Source organism: Chaetodon trifascialis, chromosome 11 (assembly GCF_039877785.1).
Source record: "Chaetodon trifascialis isolate fChaTrf1 chromosome 11, fChaTrf1.hap1, whole genome shotgun sequence".
NCBI lineage: Eukaryota > Metazoa > Chordata > Actinopteri > Chaetodontiformes > Chaetodontidae > Chaetodon > Chaetodon trifascialis.
Window position 1 is genome coordinate 9,589,235 of NC_092066.1, and position 22,629 is coordinate 9,611,863.

At 44.1% G+C, this 22,629-nt stretch overlaps 1 protein-coding gene across 2 annotated transcripts; it reads right to left on the reverse strand.

The window, feature by feature from the left end:
* Positions 1-1,104: 1,104 nt before the first annotated feature.
* Positions 1,105-22,153, reverse strand: cables1 (Cdk5 and Abl enzyme substrate 1). Of its 2 annotated transcripts, XM_070973894.1 has the most exons (10): positions 21,455-22,153; positions 13,416-13,487; positions 13,232-13,324; positions 12,044-12,121; positions 8,323-8,428; positions 7,199-7,355; positions 6,932-7,035; positions 4,052-4,158; positions 3,684-3,891; positions 1,105-2,887 (listed from the first exon to the last, which is right to left on the reverse strand). In XM_070973894.1, the coding sequence occupies exons 1-10, from the start codon at positions 22,030-22,032 to the stop codon at positions 2,747-2,749; spliced, it is 1,644 nt and encodes a 547-aa protein (XP_070829995.1). In that variant the 5' UTR covers positions 22,033-22,153; the 3' UTR covers positions 1,105-2,746. The 2 variants fall into 2 exon arrangements, with proteins under 2 accessions (XP_070829995.1, XP_070829996.1); XM_070973895.1 differs by lacking the exon at positions 12,044-12,121 and having other exon boundaries at positions 1,106-2,887.
* Positions 22,154-22,629: the final 476 nt, after the last annotated feature.

The following is a 22,629-nucleotide window of genomic DNA, read 5'->3' on the forward strand; positions in this document are numbered from 1 at the left end:
ACCTTCAGGGAGGGACTTAAGAGAGGGAGCGCTGTGTCGCCCTGGCAGACTGACTGTAACACTGGTTCAACCTGAACTGAAGCTACGTTTAGCATGGAAACTCGTCAGACCAGGGCCCGGCTAGTCTGAGCCTGGTTTACTGAATTAAATCTGAACTGGTCATCTTAGGAAACACGACACAGGCCCTGAGTGTGAGTGACGCATTCACACATGAACACACAATATTAAGAGTTTTGAAGAGATTTCTGGTATTCTGATTTCGTCCTTACTTTTCTGTCTGGTTTGAAGGGGGCGGGGCTCAGATGAGAAAAGGGCGATGTCATGTATTTCCATAAACCAATCAGAGTTTAGAAACATTTGAATCAAAATCTGGTGACAGTTGGAGCAGCTGTTTATGTTAGCAGCACCTCCTACAAAGCACACCCACACAGTTCTGATGGGGCAGTTTGAGTTTCTGAGTTTAACTTTTAATGAATAGTAACTTAATATGTTGTTTTGGTTTGGTTTTTTTATTTTTTTGGCTTTTGCTTAGTAATTAATATTCATTGAGTGGTTTAACATCATTCTTGTCAACGTCTCACATGTGATGCACAGGTGTACTACAGGACACCATGACATCACTTAGGTGTGCTTACAGGCACGTTTCATACCACACCCACACCAGAGGGGGCAGCAAAACACTTCTTTTCAAGCTGGTGTTAAGTTCCTTTCTTTTCTTTGTTAAAGAAAAAGTGCTTAAGATTTGATAAGATTAAGGTAACTGTGAAATCAGACAGAACACAAGGTGAATTTTAGAGGTTGCATATAAATCAGTATAATTAGCCCGTGGTGGTGTTAACTGACACAAAGACACATCGGCGCAAGCTCAAAATGCTTCAACTTAAGAATTTGCACGTATTCCGCAGCTTTACTATTTCACAAATGTGTAGATACAAAAGGAAAAAGGAGAGAACCTGAGTTTCTGGCGAGTTCTGAATCCAGTCAGCGCGTCTGTTGCTAGCTAGCTCACAGCTAACGAGACAAGGCGAAAAGTCACTTCGCGGTCCAGTCACTCAACACACGCTGCATTCAGGTGAGGCAAAAAAACATGTCGGAACCTTGTTTTGATTGAACAAGCAAAGCAATTTATTTACAAACATACACAGGTAATAAGTGTCGCCCATGAGTCTTTCATGAGTGTGCATCTTATCGCAAAATCTTTGGGCTTGCAAACAGAAATAAGCTCAGTAATTCTTTCCACCCTAAATCAGCATAATCCAAACTTTTCTCATTACAATTTGGTTTTATTTTGGATCATCTCGCCTCTAATAACCATCAGAACCTGGAGCAGCGTAACATTTAACATTTTCTTCAAGTAGGTCATACTTTATTGTTCCTGATTTGGTGGCCTCTCAATACTCTGCGGTATTGTGCAAGATCATTTAAAGGATATTAAAAAAACAATCAAGTTGAGCCACTTGCCAAATAAATGGAATAATACTTTTCAATTTAGTAAATTTTCACTGTTTTGTTTTGGTTTTTTTTAAAAAAAACATCCTCGTTTTACAAAGCAATAAATGCTGATTGAAATTGTAAGCGAATATTTGATCCGTGATTGATCCCTGTTGGGATCTCGTTTATGTCTTTCTCCTCCTCAGAGAGGTAAGAGGTCAGGTTGGCTAAACAGAAGAGTCCCTGAAGCCTGTGGGGACTGTGTCTTGCTAAAGGACACTTCCTGGCACTGGGTCTTGGCCCACATCCCAGAGCACCCCTGCTGCCGCTGCGCTGCTAATCCTGATCACCGCCTAATGGCATTTTTGCTCTCATGAACTTCAAAACTACCTTCCTGACCCCATTACAGCACCGTAAATGTGCTAGCAATACACTCTAACATAGAGCACAGGAAATTCGACACTGATAAAAGTGGGTCTGGTCTCCGTAAGTCCATAGCAAGCAACTGACTGGTAGAAAATGAATGGAATACTTCAGTGAAAATAGGAAGTCCCATCTTGTCTGCAAGTACCTGTGTACAAACAATCATTACTATTCATATGGATAGTCATGGCTAGAAAATTGGGAATAAACCAAAGAAAGAACAATTCAACTGTCCATTCAAATGACGTGTGGTGCTTATGAACACAGCTTATGTTTCAGGGTTAGTTCCCAAGCTCTTTAAAAGTCTGAAAAAGTGTCCCCCTTCTGCCTGCGTCTGGCATTATTCAAAAAGTGCACTTTTAAGACGACGACCTGCGAAAAGATGAGTCACTCTGAGGAACAGAAGTCCAGCCAAAACCAGCCACTTTAAAAGGCTTTTTGATTAAATCTTTATGCAGCTCAGGAGGCAACCAATCATACCAAAGTAACGAGGAGATAACTGAAAAGAGATGATAAAAACGGTACAATCATTGGTTGCTTTAACTGAGAATTAATATTCACTATCAGATTCAAAGCTCTCTTAATCAACAAGAGAGGCCTAAAATATACAAAGTGAAGATGAAGACGAGTGAAAACATGCAAACTGGAAAAACAACTTGCTTGCAGACGGCTGAACGTTTTCTTTCAGAAGTCCGTGTAGTGATGATGAATGGAAAGAGTCAAACGATGGGGAGAGGTTTTGGAAACGTCCGTCCCTTTGGCTGATTTCAGGGCTCCGGGAGGAAGGAGTGCGTACCTTCGTGAGGTCAGACGGGGGACGAGGAGGGAGGATGGACAGCATGGGGAGCAGAGGATCAGGAGGAGAGGTCGTCCTCCTGATGGCTCACCAATGCTAGGAGGCCTGCAGCAGGCGTCTGTAGTGGGGCATGATCTCGTGTTCTGGCAGATGCAGGTTGAACTCTAACGCCACCAGGACGGGGAACTCAAAGGCTATCAGCTCTCTGCGGTTCACTCGGAACCTCTCTTCCAGTTTCTGCCAGAGAGAGAAGAGAGCGAAGATTAAACAGCAGACACACGCAATTTCTTTACGCTGTTACTGCTCGGCCTCACGGCTGATTTGAACAAGAGGAGATGCTTGTTTAGCTGGTTAACAAACCCACCGTTGAAGCAGTCATCGTACTCTACATGTCACCAGCTAAATGGAGGTGAAATGATTTTACAAAGACAAAAACTAAATTTGTTGCTTTTGTCAGTTCATTGAACTGCTTTAATTAAAGGGCCGCTCCACTGATTTTACACATAGAAATCAATTTAATCTTCTAAAGAAGCACAACTGTGAAAAAACGCCAAGAAAAAAACAAAATAACCCCCATGATGTGTGAAAAAGCAACACACTAAAGACGCAGTTGATCTGAGCAACCTTTGTTTTTAGAGCTTGACCTACATTATAAACTAAAAAAATTAGGATCTCTCAACATCTGGTGCATCATTTTTGATCTGTTTTTAAAGAGTATCTTAAAATCTGACAAGATTTTTTAAAAGTGAAACAGGAGCTTTTCAGCGACACAGTAAAAAAAATGCCACCTGTCATTTATGGGATTTTTGGGGGGGTTTTCGGTACATGCCAAATCAGCTTTAAGGTTTTTAAGATCTGAAAGCGTTTTTACTCTTGCGGATAGTTTTGTTTCACATTCATTTATTATTTGAAGACTTGACACCTGGTTTGATTTGTTGACCTGGATTTGAGTGAACTGCCCCTTTAATCTTTTGTGACGGCAAACGGACGTCACAGCGCTCTCGTGTTTGGAGGCGCGAGCAGGGAAACTTACGTCGATCAGGAGCTTGACCTCGTGCTTCTTGAGGTCGCCGCCGATCTTGGCGGCCAGGAGGACGCAGGCTCCGGCGCAGAGTTTGCGATTCTGCTTGTTCAGTTTGCCTTGAAGAACGAGTTTTTCGAAGTAGACGAAAGCCATGGCCACTGTGGGCTCCTCGTAGCCGCATTCATCCTGTGCCAACTTTCTTATCTCCCTTTTTAAGCTGCAGGGAGGGGAAAAAAGCAGGGAACGAGGGAAGGAAAGGGAAATAAAGATGGAGCTGATGTTATATGGTGAAAATAAAACTTGAGATGCTAAATCACGAGTTAAATCATCTTGCCTGCAAAGGAAACCTGATTGGGACACATTTCTGTGTGCTTTACCTCCTGATCTTGCTGAGTGTCAGCCTTATGTGGGGGAATTTCTCCTTGAAGGTTTCGTTCATGTCCTTCTTGAGGTCAGAGGGTTTGACGTATTCAATGACGGTCGTCTGAAAAGAAAAACCAGAGGCGTTGTCAGAGTGACCACACGTCCAGCACTGAGCAAGGTGACTGGATCCTCACACACTAGTGTTGGATTCCACTGGCCCACAGCGAGGCTTTGCAGAGAGCTGGTGTCACTTTAAAGGATGAGGCTGTGTTTATTGTCAACAAATCCCGTGAAAAGACCAGAACCAACAATGGATCCTGGCAACATGTTTACCCTCTGTGCCATTAAAACCATCACAGAGCCACGCTGTTGCACTGGTTGACATCTTCCCTCACTATGCTGCACATGGACACTGTGGCTCGTTTTGAGTCGATCCCACATATGCAGCCCCGTTGCTGTAAATACTCACTGGCACAATCCTCTGCTGAAAATAGTCCCAAACAAATTCATCATTTACTCCTCTTTGAGTTGCTAAAAACAACAGCGACCTGCTGCTTCGGCACATGACTGAGCGCGGATGCTGGGAAATACGGAGAGATGGACTCGCACACAAGAACAAGACTTCCATTCAAAGTGCGTTTCTCACGTCCGGGACTTTGTTCTCGAGGCAAAAGGAACCTCCATCGGCTGCAACGACCCCAGAACGCAGCTGTCAGAGTTTTAACTAGAAAAAGGAAATATGACCACGTGGCACCTGTGCTGAGGTCGGTGCAGTGGCCCACGGTAAATTTTAGAATTCATTTTAAGTCTTTAATTCCTGTTTTTAAGGCCCTACATGGTTGGGCACCACATTATCTCTCCGACATGCTTGTGAACCAGTTGGACCTCTCAGGCCGTCTGGTGACATCACGTTAGGTGTGCCAAACGACTATTGTCTGACACTAAAAAGAAAACATTCCTCTTTGGTCTGGTTTCCCCATCTTAATTATCGACTTATTGCATTTTTACTTTTAACTCAAGTGTCTCATTAATCTTTTATTGCTCTTAAATATCATTTTATTTAATTCTTCTTTTAGCTAACATGTATTATGTGTGCGTTTCTTTTAATTGTGTTTACTAATGTCTAAAGTTTCCAGGGCAGCTCACACTCTGAAATGTGCTATGTCAATAAAGTTTTGCTGGCATGCTTCAATGCCAGCCACACAGGATCATAACAACGTTCACAAAGGTAGCCCCTAAGATCGAGGAACATGGCGACATTGTGAAGAAGAAGCCAGACAGAGAGAAACGTAAGCAGTCAGATGATCCTACAAACTGTCCCAAACACTTTTCAGACCAACTTCTGCTTCAGTTTTGACCTACTCTGCTTGCCGTAGCTGCCTACAGGATTATTGGCAACACGTTAGCTGCGCTCACTTTCAGTTTGACCTCCAACACTTTAGCCAGATTATCTGAACCACTTTATTTGGCTTGTTGCATGTATGTACAGTATTTTCTCTTCCTGCTCTATTTCTTTTTCCTCTGTCTTTTCACACACGACACATCTGTTTTTTTACTGTGCTGTTCATATATTGCATTTTAAATTCTTTTGTTTGCATTGTCTTTTCTGTCCCAATTCCACTGAAAACACACCGTAAAAAAACATTACGTCGTCGTGTTCCCGGACCTGAGCAATGACTCTGCTGTAAGTAATTTTGCTTTATCATTTCAGTCATTTTTCAAGCAAAGGTGCAAAAAGCAGCTTCAAAAACTCAAGATTTGCTGCTTTTCTTTGTCACATATGGCAGTAAACAGGCATTTAAGTAAGAGCACGCTGTGCCGTGGTGCTAAAAACAGGATGACTCTCATGTATGGAATTGCAGGGCGCGCATGGAGTGTGAATAATGGCATCCACCCCGAACACCATGCTACGGCTCATGAACCATGAAGGAGAAGGAATGCTTATCAATGGCTGAAGCCCTGAGACATGAGCATAAGAAAGCATGTTTGTTTGTTTTTTTAAACCACATTTAAAATGACTAATATGAGGGTTGTCTTGCTTCATAATCATATTCTAGTTCACATGAGTTTCCTCACTATCCACACAGTGACCTTGAAAGATCACATCTTCTCAGCCCCTCCTCAACCAGTGAAATGCTGAGAATTTACTGGTTCCATTCCTGTAATAAATACAATAGCCATTGTTGTGCGACGCTGGGTTCTGTAATTGGAGGAAGACCAAAAAAAAAAAAAAAAAAACATAGCCTGGCCTTGACTGAACATTTCAACTATGTCTGTCCTTGTTGTGTATTCTACCAGTCTCCGTAACAAAAACAGAGCCCGCGAAAGAATGAGGTGGGAGTCCAGTCAGGTTTGTTTTTCTTTATCCAACCACGATAAAACATCCGTTCCTTTCCGGAAAAGAGCGAGAGTGATTGCTGCTCAGACACAAACACTGCACTAACTGTTGATCTGGTCAAGTGGCTGTTCAGTAGCTCCACACTGGGATAAAGTATGTGCGTTCATTCAGGTCCCAGAAGGTGGGAGAGAGTCTCTGCCAGTGACCTTGTTGATTAAAAGCATCTGAAACATCCTCCTGGCTCTTTATCAAAAACAGCGGATAAAATTCAGGAGGATCTTTTTTAGAAAGAAACTGTCGAGGCAGACAAATCTTTCCGGTGTGTTATTGTTCTTGGTTGCGGTGGGAAAACTGAGCACGAAAGGTCCTACAATGGCAAAAATAACCATTGAAAAAAGAGATAGCAAAGGACGTCTGAACAACGTAAAACGGAGACTCGTGTCCTGAGTGAAAACAACCTTTCCATTCTGCTCTGGGGAGGACACGGCTGCAGTTTGTTATTGTTGCTGCTGGTGGTGGTGTTGGTGTGTAAGACTCGGTCAGAGCACTTTCTCACCATGTACGAGGGGAAGATCAGGACTCTCTTGTGTTTTCCACAAGGCCACTGCGGGTCATCCAGCAGATTGGGGTCATACTCCCGAAAGTCCCCCAAGTCATTCCCTGCCATGAGCACAAACACAACAACAAAGGTTGAGCCAGTTCACATTTGTGCTACGCCTTTTCCCATAAAGATACACTGGATAATGAAAAAACAACGACGGAGGGCCAGGGAAACACAACATTAACACTGAATAAGTTGAGTGCTTGCTGGCAGTCGGCTAACCTGTGTCTAAGCTGCTCTGGTTGCTGTTGGCTCGGCCCAAACTGAGGCTTCTATGGCTGGCGTTACGAGACTGAGAAAAGGATGAAGTGGAGTCGATGGTGTTTCTTCGGCCACCCAGCACATAAGTGGGATACAGGAACTGGGTGTAGGACACAGTCTGCAGACACAGGTGTAGTTATAACGTTGGTTTAAAAAAAGTTTGCTCTTACAGCACCTGTTAGATTAACAGATCTTCTTCACGGCTGCATTTTGTCAAAGGAAGGTACAGCACAGGTGGTACCGGTAACATTAAAAAATATTGCCTGCTTTAAAAAAACTAAAAACTGTGTTCATTTGTGGGAATCACCTGGCTAAACACTGCATATGAAACACACAAGTCCTCAAAGTTTATTTTCTTAATTTATCAAAACCCCAGTGCAAAGGACAAGGCAAAGACCGAAGAGCTAGCTTAGCCTAGCCACTGTAGCAGCTAGCAGCTAACGAGCTAGCAAGCTAGCTAAGTTTCCTTCAAAATCCGTGCATTGGTGAGCCTCGACTGAGCAAATGTCTTGAGCACAAACACATTTAAGACACTCATGAGTGAGAGGACATTGTGGGAAATAGCTGTCCTGCATTATTTTGTACTATTTTAGTTTTCTATTGTTTGAAAACATGTTTCAGATGTAGCTACTATAACGTTAGCTACCAGCTTTGGAAGGTTTTCAAAGCAACAGTATAAATGTTTGTGTCGAGCACATCACAGGCTGGTCGGGCTACTCTGCGATAAAAAACATTTAATATAGTTATTATCCATTTTTCAAACTGATGAAGCAGCTAAAATTCAGACAGCTGTTTTTTCATGTTTAGAGTAATTGATACCTCAGATCATTTCATTCAAAGTGCTTCCCCAACACTGAATGTGAGTAAATCAAGACTAATGTCCACAAACTACTACTTATATAGCAGCAGGCAGAATCATAATAATATCTTATTTTATTCACCACAGAAAGAAAATTGTACAACGTTGCAATTTATTTTGTGAGAACTGCTTATTTAAAAAAGACATGCTGTCTTATATTCATAATTATACCCCCCCCCCCCCCCCACACACACACACACACAGCATACGTCTGCTGGCTTCTCACCTTTCCATCAGCTCCTAACTCCACTCCCTCCAGCCCGATCACCATCTCCTTGGCACTGACGCCTCCCGACGGGTGCCGCTGACGCCCTCCTTCCAGCTTTACATCCCTAATGAGCACAAGACCTTTAGAGCTTTCACCGGACAAACCATCCCACAGCTTCTTATTACTCCCAACCCTCTTCTTAACCGTCTTGCTGGGGCCTGCTCTAGCTCACCTCCACATCTCTACATCAGAGAAAAGCCCTGTATCGATCTGCGCCCATCAGCTGGCCTTGTTTCTGTAATTGCCCGAGTCTTTGGGTGCATCTCAGGGCAATCAGAAATAAAGAGCGCCCTTGGGAGGAGGGATGGAGGGGAGTATGGTTTCGTTCCGGCATGCCGGTATCCTCAGACTCAGCTGCTGCCTCACCAATGCCTGAAATGCCTTACTGCTGTGGGAGATTTGCAGGAGGTCAAACGCTGAAGCAGAAAACAGACGACTGGAGAGTGAAAATGTGTCAGTGGAGCAAACAGTGGAGAGCTCTGGACTGAACACACGTGGCCAAAAATGCCTGGATTTAATGTCTGCTGGCGAGAACGTACGGTAGACTTGGGCGAATATATGCAAAATTAAAATTATGCGGCCATTAAGTCATATTTAATCTGCATTTAAATGTTTGGATATGAGGGTAAAACCACAGCAACATTAAATATACTAAATAAAATAAACAAAGATACACACTGCTATGATTCAACGTGCTATGCTTTAACTTTGCTTTTATGATTTTAGGTCACTGGCAGCAGAGGCCAATGGGTGTGTGCAGTGACAAAGAAGATAACATGCCCGAAGTCCACTTTATTCACACTCTGCCATATTGAATAACTGATACCAAAGAGCTGATGGCCAGCCGAAAACTCTCATGCCTTCCAGCAACTTCAGATATCTGATTTAAAGGTTGCTGGGAAATAAAAATGCTGAGAAACGATGTGCTGAAATTGAATTGCGGGAACTGACTGAAGTGTGCTTGTGTAATATCAACTTCAGCCTTATTTTAGCTCAATATTTAGATTGTAATGAAATTAGAGAATGACCACAGACAGCAGACATTAAATCCTGACTCTGCCTTGTTTTTCCTACTCCTCCCTTATCTCCCCTTGCTCTGTCTTGCTTTCTGTTTATAATGGTGACCAGATAAACAGAAGAAACTACACAGTGGGCCCTCACATGACTCTCCCAGTGTTGTGATGACATGTGGGGCCAATCTGTTATAATGAAAACAGTGTTATCTGGCAGACAGGCACGTCAGGACACAAGGTTGACAGATGCATCTGGAGATCCCCAGGCAGCACACGTCTTACAGAACAGAGGAGATTGAACAAAAAAGGGGTTGATACATAAGACACGGGAAGCTTTCTAGGGAGAGAGCTTTTCTACGAAGCCATCCAGAAAAGAAATTGTTGCGCTTCAGTCTGCTGAGAGTAAGGAGCGATGACAGCAAATCAGAAGAGAAGCCGAAATTGCTTAGTAGCATGCATGAATAGGAATCACTGGCTTCAAACATCTCCATGTTAGTCGTGTTATAATCGGGGCAAAGTGCTCATCAGGCCTTGCCAAATGTTTCTATATCTAGAAATCAGGCCAACTATGAATTGATATTAACCTGAGAAGAAACTCCAACCCTGCTGGTTACTTCACGCCGCATACTTTACAGCGAGCATAAACAGTTTAGGGCCGGACTGGCTGGCTGTGTTCGTCATAATATTGCCCCACACTCTTATGCAAGCTGCACCCATTACACTAAACTTAGAAGCGTGGCTAAATCACACTTTATTAATCCCTGTGAGGAAATTAGTCCCATCTAACTTTTTACCCTGGAACTTCAAAGACACTCCACTGCCAGGAGCGTTAGCTAACATGCATGTCTTTTAAGATCAGAGACACTGAAGCATATGAAGAAACCCATGCCAGCACAGGCAGAACATGCAAAGTCCACACAGAGAAGCCACAGTCGACCAGAGCGGGGTTTGAACCCTCGACCATCTCAGCTGTCACGAGACGGTGACGCCCCATAAACAGATGTCCGATTCAACAGGCTTTTAGTCAGCACAGTTTAATTTCTTTCACTTTCTTGTTGACAGATGAGAAGATCAGTACCACTCTCATGTCAGTGCGTTTAACATGAAGCTAGAGCCAGCTGCCCGTTAGCTTAGTTTAGCTTAGCTTAGCTTATCTTATCTTAACATGAAGACTTGAAGAAGGGGGGCACACCTCATTTGGCTCTGCCCAAGCCAAGATAGAAATAAAATCCACGTTCCAGCACCTCTGAAGCTTACTAAATAACACATTATATCTCTTTGTTTATTCTCTACGAAAAACAAAATATGAAAATCTCAAATTCTAATTTTAAGGACAAAAATGTCATGTTTTACTTTCTGCTTTAAAAGGTGCTGGTAGGCGTACTTCTTTTTAACCTTTGGACAAGGCCAGGCTAGCTGTTTGCCCCCGCTTCCAGTCTTTATGCTAAGCTAAGCTAACCACATCCTGGCTGTAGTTTCATATTTAATGGATACATGAGTGGTACCATTTTTTTCATCTAACTCTTGTCAAGAAACCCAATAAGCCAATAACCCAATAATAATAACCATTCCTTTAAATTTAAGCATCTCCTGTTGTAACTGTAGGAGATATTGTCCCTGTAAGATTTTTGGGAGCATGTCTGGCTGCTGTGTAAAGTTTGGCAATTTTTGTTCATGGGGCAGTGGTTGTAGTAAGCGCAAAGACAGGTAGAAAGAAGGAAGTAGAGGAAAATAATACATGCAATCAGCCGTTTGGGCCCAGTCATCTTCTAAAATGTTGTTTTGCAGTGACAACATTTGACCAGGCCAGCCAGCGTCTAACTGTAAACTGTCAATTAGCAGCAAAGATTGCATAGTGGATAGCCCTGGGGGTTTATTAACTCTTGACCTTGCTCTGATTGGCTGGCTTAGTAAATTCCACAAACGGATTGGGCCTTTATGCTCTTCACTAAGCCCCGGTGTGAAGCTTTTCTTTCAGTGCATTGTATTCTCTGGTGTTTATCTGACCCCTTTCTCTTTCGCTTCCTCCAAAACACACTGTTTCATGTGACCAAGGCCGTACCAGAGCTATCCCGCATGCAAGCCAGGTGAGTCCCATCACATGGAGCCGTGCGTTGCTTTAAGCACCAAGAAGTGTACACTTAATATACCAAAAGCTACTTGACAATAAACTGCCATGGCTGTGTGAAGTGCACGCAACAGAAACTCCAGTCTGCATTGTGGATAATTAGGCCAAAGAAAGCATGTGAAAATAATTCAAAAATCTTAAGAAGAGCAGGACCCCTGGGAAAGGTGAATCTTGAATGCTACACAGCAAAGCCAGCGACAGTTGCGACACATAAAAATGGGTTGACTTGAACGAAAAGGATGAGTGTCCAAAAGCCACCAGAGCCATTATGGGAAAAGCAATACAAGCAACAAGCACTGGGCTACAATACAGCCTACGTATATATGAAATTAAGCCTCTGAAGCCCATTTCAGCCCACTGTTCATTTATTCATGAAACCTTAATGGTAAAAATGCATCCACCAAAACCAACCCGTAGCAATGTATGCACCAGTCAAAGGAGAGTACATCCACAGAAAAAGAGGGATGAGAAAACAAAGGGAAAGAGGGAGCACAGGCTGGAGGAAGTTACAAGGTTCGGCATGCTGTAGGATACATACCCTGCTTGGCTACAATCTCGATAGGGCAGGACAGAAAATACACTATAGAAGGATCTTCTGCCACTGATAAGGACTATCCTATGAAAACAAAAATGGTAAACAAGCTAATCAATATCTATCTGACAAGGTTAAAGTTGGAGAGAGTGTGCAGTAAATATAAGAATGCAGAGAAACTTCAGTGCGAATGTGTTGTTTTGTAGTCTTGTACCATGTGCAGTCACTGGTTTGGGGGAAAATAACGATGCATTTTTATTATTTTTTTTATTAGCATACGCTATTTTTAACCTCAACTGCCTTGTGCTTGTGTAAACAACCATACAGTGTTCAATTATAGATGTTTTCCAGTGACCAGATGGTCAACAGCACAGAGCAAAAGCAGCTCTGAAGTGAAGTCACACTACAACAACCTAAGAATTACTTCTTTTAATAGCTGCAACTCACAGACACATGATGAATCTGACTACTCGGCCAAAACGAACATCAGGACGTAAACAGCGTGAGTCATGTGTCTGGATGTGAGGGAAAAACAGCTTTACCTATCAGGTGATTGAATTCAACAAGTGAGACGTACCAAGGTGTCTAAACAAGAGACGCTCATAAATGAGATCTGCTTCTTCATATGAGCCAGATGCTGAATAATAAAGCTGTAGATTAAAACTCAACTGAAAAATTAGTTTCTCCAAAGAATGGGACATTGATAGTGATGAAAATCCTCAGCAGTGTGACTCAGAAACTCCTACGTCTGTGGGCCTGGATTAAACAACCATCCTTCCTGTAGTTACGTTCTGCACGCCCACTAAAACAAACACTGACACCACTGCGCCTCAATCTGTCGTATGTTTGGGGATTTGCGTGTAGAATACATGATTGTGTAAACTGCAACACAATGATAAGTGATTTAGCTTTCAGTGGTGAGTTCACATGTGAATGCTAATAATGTAAGAGCGATCAATCAGGTTAAAATAAACTTCAATCAGAATCAACTCTTTGTACATGGACAGGATTCTCAATCAATGACATTTCATTTAGAAGTCAGCGTGGCATGCAGTGAACGAGCCGGGCCCGCTGGCCTACTATTTGGCCTGTAATGTGAGAAACATCCGAGCTGCAGTTCATTGACTGGGGCAGCCTGCCATTATCCACTGAGGACTTGTATTGACTAAGGGATGGCGTTGTTTGCCTTCATACCTTCCATTGCGCATATCATGTTGCCTCATGTTCTTTATGAAGTGGATCTTCTTGAAGCTCTTTGGTCGGGGTGAACCCGATAGGGTTCGGCATCTAAGATGTAAAACAAACACAAAACATCAGAGGCTTAATAAGCAGAAACTGGGTCAGTGGGACACTGAAGTATTTCTGGGCAGTTTACTACCTGCGTAGAGGAGCATTCTCCTCAATGTCCTCTAGTGTTTCAAGCGAAGAGCGCTGAGAGATGAGCCTTCGTCTGGGAGGACAAAGGGGAAGTTTGAAGTCAGAGGATATGAAGAAACATGGTCACACCAAACACAGGACTAACGGCAAAACAGATGTTGGAAGAGCCAACTCTCTATGATAATAATCCTGTTCATGATCTTTTTCTGGGGGGGGCAAACATGGACAGCCCTGCAAAGCAATTTCATTAAAAGGCACAACACTAAATCAAAGTGAGTTCCACAGCAGAGCGGGTGCTGAAAGCCCGTCCATTTTCCTCATAAATTCAGGTCAGTCTAGCTTTTGAAATAAGACCCAGATTAAGTTCAGACGCTGTGTGAAACACAGATGAACAGAATGCAATCGTTTGCAAACAAACTGAGTTTACAGACAATGATTTCTGTGTTCCTGAGCTGATGTAATCCGTAATATCATTTACACCCAATCATGACACTCATGTCATCTCATGTTACCAAAGAACCTGTTTACCTGTGGAATGTTCCAAACAGGTGTTTTTGGAGCATTCCACATCTTTCCCACAGCATTCCACATCTTTCCCAGTCTTTTGCTACTCTTGTCCCAACTTCTTTGAAACATGTTGCTGCATCAAATTCAGAATGAGCAAATATTTACAAAAATCAATGAAGGTGATGAGGTCAAACATTAAATATATTGTGTATTATAGAAGATTAGCAGGTGATCACATTCTGTTTTTGGAATCAGGGTTGTAAATAATCCTTTTCATGATTTTTTTTTTTTTGGCCAAACACATGGACACATGGCCACGCAGAGCAATTTCATTAAAAAGGAACAACAATAAATCAAAGTCAATTCCACAGCAATACCAAAAATGGTAAGAGTGGGCACCAAAAGTCCAGCAATTTTCCTCACAAACTGAAGGTTTGCTTTTGGAATAACACAAGGTACAGGCAACGTGTCAGTAGGTGGATAAACTATGCAGCTCACTGTACTTTTACACAGCTACTGAGAAACTGAACAGTGTGGAAGATACCGATCACTCATTTTCCCGTGAAGGATCCGATCGTGCATTCGATGCCAACCTTTGATTCGTGACACATTTCCACCCAGATTCTATGCAAACACTCCAGTCAGTACTGAGAAAGCAATAAGGTCTGATACTCGGCCCAGGAACAAAGTACATGTGTGGTCGCTGAAAGTCTTGGAACAAAGGTCAAACACTTGTGTAAAATTATCACCCGTCTCTGTACGTTCTGTGGTTAATTTACAAAAACAAGTCTTGGACGGTGGAGTCAAAGCATCCGTCAGCAGCGCTGTGTGTCTGTGTGGTCAATGATCACTCCTCAGTCTTGCATTAGATCACAGAGAATTTTCCAGGATCAGAGCTGCTAAGAGGATAACAAGCTGGCTCGGCGAGCACTTTGTGTAACACATTTTGTCACAGATGGCCTTTATTTCACACTTCTAGCTGCACAACTCAACAGGCTAACGCTGCTGGACCACTTTTTTTATGATGGTCTGCCAGATTAAGAAACAAACCCACATGTGACAGCTAAGCATGCCAGAGCAGTTCCAAAATGACGTCATAATTGCGAGTTTAGTACCACAATAACGACATAATCCATCTCATTAGACAGCCTTACAAAGTGACCACATTTAAAGCAGTGGAAATTAACACATTTGTGGTCACATAACAAAAATGTGGCACGTTCTCCCAAAGGGTCCAACGATCATCGAGTATTCAACATGCAGCCCAGTCTGACTGTTCACACCAAGCAATGCTGAACATCATCTTGGTTTAATTCTTTGGACAATTCAAAATGTATTATCAGGCTGTAGACCCTGCAGCATCGAGACAAACCGACGACACTCGACCTGACCCGCACACAGCAGAGGGGCTGGTTAATAAATGACAGAGCATGAGGACAGATTAACAGAAGATGACCCTTCTTGAGGATCTGTCGGGGTTTAAACCAACACAAACCGAGTGAACACTGTATACCAAAGGAGATGGGGTGAGATGAGTGTTTACATGAGGAGACAGACTGTTGAAGCAGACGAGGAACTGACTACCATTATACTGGCTAACCTTCTGTATATTATGGGCCAATGAAATGCTGCTAAAGTGGAGGGAAGAACATCAAGCTCTGATAAAGGACATAAACAGAACATTTTTTAGCCCTGGTGATTAGGACAGCTGACATCAACACTGTGTGAGTCAAAGGGGTCGTAATGACAAGGCGCGACCTCCACCTGAAGGTCAGACGAGCAGGGTCATGTGATTTATGCTCTTACGTCATCCTTCTTCAGTGACAGCCTTCAGAGGTGGACGGCTGGAGAAGGATCTGAGACGAAAGACAAAGGCCTTGTCCAAACCCGTATGGAAATCAACATTTTCCAGAGCCTCTGATTCGCATCAGAACAGCGTTTTAGGTCATAAAAATGGCGAAACAACAACAACAATGGCGGACTATTGGTTAGTTTACATTGATTAGCACTGCTCGGCCGTGCATCAAAAAGGTGTTAAATAACTACAAATACAGGAAAATAAGCTCACTGTGCATGCTCACAATGTTCTTCTGTGGTATGTGACACGTCGTTGATGTCGACTTTATCGCCACCTACTGGCCTGGCACGCTTGTTCGAGCATTTGGAATCATTTTCGTGTTCCCATTTGTTTGAGATATTCCGCAAAATGAAGGTTGTGTGGACAGATTTTTTCTTTAAAAAGAGGGGAAAAATCTGTTTCAAAAATATCCAGATACATGAAGTCGAGGCTAAACAGGACAAGACTGTGTTTTCTCTGATGGCGTATCACTTCATACCTTTAACTACTTTACGTCAAATGAAGCTTTTACAAGAATTAAGGCAATAAAAAAACATTTTCAAGGTGTCATGCTCCCAAATTTTGTTGAACTTTGAGATGAAATGGAGCACGGAAACAGAAGACTATTTTTGGTCTAAAGACTATTTGAGTCTTCAGTCCAAAGCTGACTCAAATTCAGAGTTTCTATCCAAAGGCTGGACTTAAAGGTGCACTAAGAAATTTTCTTGCATAAACAATGGATCAAACAACTATGTGCAGCGTGGAAGGTGTTAAGAATTATCACCAAACACTCCTCGGCTCTACAAACACTTTTTCAACTTCCTGTTTTGGTTCACTCTCACTCCATGCAGCACGCAGCTGCCTTGAACGGACCCACTTGATTTCACTAAGTCAAAACCGTTGAAGCCTCATCTCAACTTTTGGCAGGAAAGAAGGGACCGTACATTTTGTCCCATCGCTTGCAGTGAAGGCGCGATCACTTCAGAACAGATGAGAGCAACCGATAGCTTTCAACATTAATCTTGGTACGAGCATTGTATCACGCCAGACTTTAACTCTGCAAAGAACGTTACACTATATCCCCAAACTGTGCCAAAAAAAGGAATAACCTCTTATTAGAGCCATCTGTCTGCACTGCACTCTGTGTGACATTTAGTCATTTTCTGGGCCAAATCTCAATTGTCTGAATTGTTCCTATTCTTCAAAAATCACCGGTTGGTCTGAAGGGCATGTTTGCAGTTCACGAGGACATTAAAGGGCTGTGAGGACTTTGATCCAGGCCCTGCAGATGAACAGCAGCAGCAGGACATGTTTTTAATGCAAAAGATGTTTTCCAGGCCGCTGCAGATCCTGGAAACAATAACACAGGCCAGGCCACTCATTCACCTCGGACAAACCTCCAACAGCCAGGGTTAGAACAGTCAGTTTCTGCACAGTTTGACATTAACGAGGCCCGGTCAGATGCTTCAAAGGAGCCTCAGTATAAATCAGTGGCACAGGAGCAACAACGTGCATCCCTCAGACACAAACCCTACAATTGTTGCCTCAAGTAAATTAAAGCATGTTTCATAAACGTGGCTTTAAGCCTTTCTTACTGTAAAACACAATATCATCCTCTTGCAAGGAAAAATGTTTCAAAAAGCTATTGATAATCCTGCCCGGTGGTGTCACGCAATGAAACTATAAAACTCAAGTGGAGAGATTACACAGTTTCACATATACGCCCTGTTGGCAGCTTGCCATGGGACATAGTATTCTATTTTGCCGGAGAGTCGCTGTGTGGAAATAAATGTAATGTTCTGGGCTTCTTAACACAAATACAATCCAGGCAAACGTAAATGTGATTATTCAGATTAAAAAAAAAACTACAGTCAGAGCAGTTCAGCCTCTCTGATCCTCAAACACACCGGGAGTACAAATGGGATGCATCAGCAGATTTGAGAAATAAATAGGGAAGTTAAGGACACAGAAACACAAATGAAACTGTTCTGGTGTGCAACATACGGCACTGTTCGCTGTCCAGGGTCAGAAACAGAACGAGTCATGACGTGGAAAGTGAACTCCAGCGTCCTGCGTGAAGTAAAACACATGCTGACCCCTGTTACTCGGCCTTACGCTTGACAAATCTTACGGGCTTTGCTGAGTGTTTGTTGACAGCTCAGACACTGAGAGGCTGTGGAGGAAAACCGAGCATTCTTATATAATGCAGCGATTATGCCAACCATGACCTCAGCGAACAACAATCAACCTCATAACCAGAAGTATGTGACCCAATCGCACAAAAACGCCACGGCACCATTATAATGGCTTGCGCTGCTTGTTTTCCAGCCACAGGCTCTGCTGCCTCATGCTAAAAAAACATCTTGTTAAAATACTGTAAAGTACATGACTCTGCACTACCTAACGGTGGTGGGAACATAACTACAAGAGGACATGAGAAGACTTAGCCTGCCTATGTTTTAGTGGGGAAGGGACACAATGAAAACAGCTCTACACTTAAGGCAGAGAAGGCCAGATGGTAATAGGTAGGCTATATTTAAAGTGCAGCCCTTCAAATGCTGATTCATGATGGGCTGAGGAGTGGAAGGAAAGCTGAATATGAAATCACCCATCATTTTCGTGCATTGGAATCTGATGAGGATATGGTCTAAAGCAGCTTTGGCCTCAGAAAGTCTACTCTGGCGGCACATCAGAGGCTCTGCGACTTCCTGAATGGGAGCAGGACTGAAGGCCAAAAGTCTGAGGGGAGAGTGTGTCTCTGATGCCCCTGGGAGAGGAAGTGGAGGACAGAAAATACAGAGCGGAGAGCCAGGCTGCTTCTCAGAAAGCCTGGGCATCCTGCCTCTCCCAGCCAGGGACCTCTGGACACGTTTCCACCAGCTGCCCTCAGAAAACAAACCAGGCACTGTGCAGAGAGCTCGTCTGTCTGCACGCCGGTGGAATATGGCCGCACTCCATCAACAGGTTGCGTACTTCTCAACGTTAGAATTCATTTTGTTCGGTCGTCCTCCGCGCACATTCCAAGAGCAGTCGGAGTTTAACGGCCGCGCGCTGTATATACTGACCGAGCATTGTGGCTGGGTGTCACTGGACCTCAATGTGTTTTCACTACCACACTAAACGTGCCCATAGCACCAAGAGCTGAAAACTCACGAGTCGTCAAAGCTGGTTGAGAGGACAGTTTGTGATTTAAATCCCAATTTTTGACTGTTTATTCAGGCTAAGATCTCGCACAGCTGCTTGTGTTAAACACTTGAGAAGTTTGGCTTCTTCTGCTAAATAATAAAGTTTTACATACACAGCCCCTCCAAAAAAAGCTGAGTCACTGTGTAAAGCATAAACAAAACAGAATGGGATCACTTGCTAATCCTTTCTGACATATACTCAACTGAAAACAGTCCAAAGACAACATATTTAATGTCTGTTGGGGACAGGAGCAGCTAAAGACTGGGAAAGATGTGGAACACTCCAAAAACACCTGTTTGGATCCTTCCACAGGTAAACAGGTTGATTGGTAACAGGTGAGAGCATCATGATTGGGTCTGAAAGAGGCATCCTGGAAAGGCTCAGTCATTCACAAGCGAGGATGGAGCAAGGTTCACCACTTTGTGAACACATGATTGCATAAAGGACACTTGTACATGAGCTCAGGGACACTTTGTAAAGCTGTTGTCAGTAAACAGTTCATTTGCAAGCAACTGCATGCACAGCGTACCTCTTCTATATACACAAAACATGCATTTATATATATATTTATCATCAAAAAACCACATGCACATACAACTCAGTGCTGTTCATCTCAACCATTTATTCCTATTTGACGTTCTTGACCTTGAAAATAGCAGTTGACAGAATTATTTCACCACAAGGTCCATTGAGTATTTGTTCTGGAGCTTTCAATCGTACCAAACGAGGCCAGCGAAGAGCCGACCTTTAAGCCAGCGTGAGCAGCAGGTGCGTGAAGCGCTCAGGAAAATGGAAATTCAAACATCTCTGATTCCGTGACGTCTGGGCACGAGGCAATCTGTCGAGGGAGATAATGTGAACTAAACGGACTTTGTGGTGAGGCTGTTTGTCAGCTAATGTTTACTTTATTTTGAGCCGGCGTATCATGAATTTTTGAAGCTGCAGAGCTGAGTGCGGATCGCGCGTCCTTCTGAGGTGTCCTCTGCCGTTTTGTGCTTCTTGAGCATCACCACACCATAAAAAGGTCTCTCAGAAATCACAGAGCACATTAAAAAATGATTCATGCTGTCTTGACTGTTATATCATCTCTTTAATGCACTTATTTCACTGTCAAAAAGCTCAGATTAAGACTTTCGGAAGCTGTTCGCTTGGCAGTGCAATTTCCATGAGGTCAGGAAGGGGAACTGAATGCTTAGAGTGTTTCACCATGAAGCAGCGCTTCCTGAGAAGTCTGGCAGAGGCACCAGAGGGAGGGGAGGATTTGGGTAGGAGAGGGGGCCTCAATGGAAAAGAGAGGAAAGAGGATCTGACAGCAGGTTCTGACAGTGAGAGGACCATGAGACGACTGTTCCTGACTGCTGCCCCGCTGCGAGGAGAGACCCTCCAAACTCCCCTCGTGCCTCCAGCGCGAACAAAGAGGGCGAATCAAAGGACGCGCACACGGAGCAGCAATCCCCTGTTATATGTTGTTGAGCAGGGGTGTAGGGTTACAGGATGTTTACAGAGGAGACAGAGACAGCAGGTGTGCGCCAGGTTGTCGGAATGACATTCACTAAAAATAATTAGAGCAAATTTGACAAAGAGCAGGAGAGCATGTGTGCAAGACAGAAACTGATGAGGCATTCCGCCGAGTCCCCTCTCTGTGGAAACTAGGTTACAGCTCCACAGCTGCTGGACCTGTGAGCGCACCGAATCCATCTGCCCCCCCATGCAGACCGGCCAGCCAGAGGCCGACAAACACCTGCATGGAGGAAATGTAGAAACAGCTGAACTTCATCCTCCTGCTGTTTATTGTTGCGTTCGTACAGACTGTGTTGCTAAGAACCGAAAGTACCTTTTCAAAAACAGCTGACTGTTAAAAAAAAAAAAAAACCTGAAAGCTGTTCCTGGAGTTCATTCATTCAAGGCCCTGGCACATGCGGTTGTGAGGAAACAAAACGCAAACACTTAACACACTGAAAGTGCAAAATAAAAGTTGTTCTGCGTGTTTGAGGCCTTAACTTAATCAGGGCTTTGCCAAACGCGTGAGGAAACCTACTATAATTTAACAAATTAAAAAATAATCTGCCGGCTTCTGCAAACCGGTGATTAGCGATGCAGCACAGAATACAACAGCAGGTTTGTCTTACTGAAACTCAAACATATGACATGATTATGAAAACAAATGAAACCTTGATAGCTGTCTGCAGGACTCCCTGCTCCTATGCAAGCCCGCACCACCACATTGTGTGGTGGTGGTGGTGGTGGTGGGAGGAGGAGGAGGAGGCATGCACGGTTGAGTTTTTGCTTGCTTGCCATGATGACATCAGTGTACAGCTCAGTGACCTGACTGTGCACATCCTGCAGACAAGCTTGAACCATCAAAGTCGCACCAACCACACTGTTACTGCACGTTCTCCAAAACACACACACACACACACACACACACACACACACACACACACACACACACACACACACACACACACACACACACACACACACACACACACACACACACACACAGTTACCTTGATCGCTGCAGCTCTATCGCTGAGTTGGCTATCTGTCCGCCCTCCAGGCTGTAGCTCTGGGGGGCTTGCCTGGAGTAGGGGGCAGGTAGGATTCCCTGAGTGTACGTCTGCAGCCTCCCTCTAGTCGAGGCTGGGACCGCCGAGAAAGGCGAGCTGAACATGGAGGGCACGAACGCGTCGACGTCCGCGTCCGGACCCGCCGGGGCAGCTGCGGGACCCGTCCCAAAACTGGCCCGGCTGCTGGCGAGGAGAGCCTGGTTTGCAAAAGCGAGCGCCTGGGCGGCCGTGGTGGTCGCCGCCGCCGCCGCCGCAGCAGCAGCTCCGGCGGCGCCAGCCGCCCCGTACGCCGAGCGCTCCGGAGAAACCAGGCTCTGTCTAGTCCTAGCTTCGGACGAGTTATCGTCTTCGTTTTGGTGGTCTGCATCGTCTTGCACGGGTCGTCCATCCAGAGAAATGTTGCTGAGAAAAGACAGCGCCGCTTGCCTCCTCCTCGGGTCTATGCGTTTCCGCGTATGCTCGATACTGGAGTGCTTGATCTGTAGCGTGGCTGTATTGCTGCTCGTGGCAGCCGCCATGGTCCGCGTCCAGCGATCCGAGTCCCCGCAGCAGCGATCTTACCTTGCTGACATGAATACCGTGTGAATCGTGCCTGTGTTGATGAATGGTAGTGGCCTGTCTTTTAAGTACATGCGTTTAACTGGGTGAAAACAGGGAGGTCACGTGTGTGCAGTATTGTGGCTGCACAGGGAAAATTTGGACCAATGGGCTGTCAGGAATACATGTGTGGTATTTTTTTTCCCTTTTACCTTTTCCTGACTGCTAGAGCCTCCACTCGCTGCTTCGACACGATATGCCAAAATTAAACAACCTAAGCATCTGCGAGACAGTCCCACCAGCACGACATTAGTCTAAAAGCAACATTTTCATCCTCTCCCATCAATTTGAATAACGCATTCCCACAAGACACGCAGAGCACGACGGCATGAAAACTTTCTGCTCTCAGCATGAAAAATCTCACTCAAGCATGGCGAGCGAGCTGCTCGCTGCTTCCTCTATCTGCACATGGCGCAGTAGTATGCGCGATGATCAATGGGCGCTGACAGAATGGACCCCGGCTCTGTTTGTTTTGAGAAAATACATCATTTTCTGAATTGCCCAAGTCAGCATCTCTG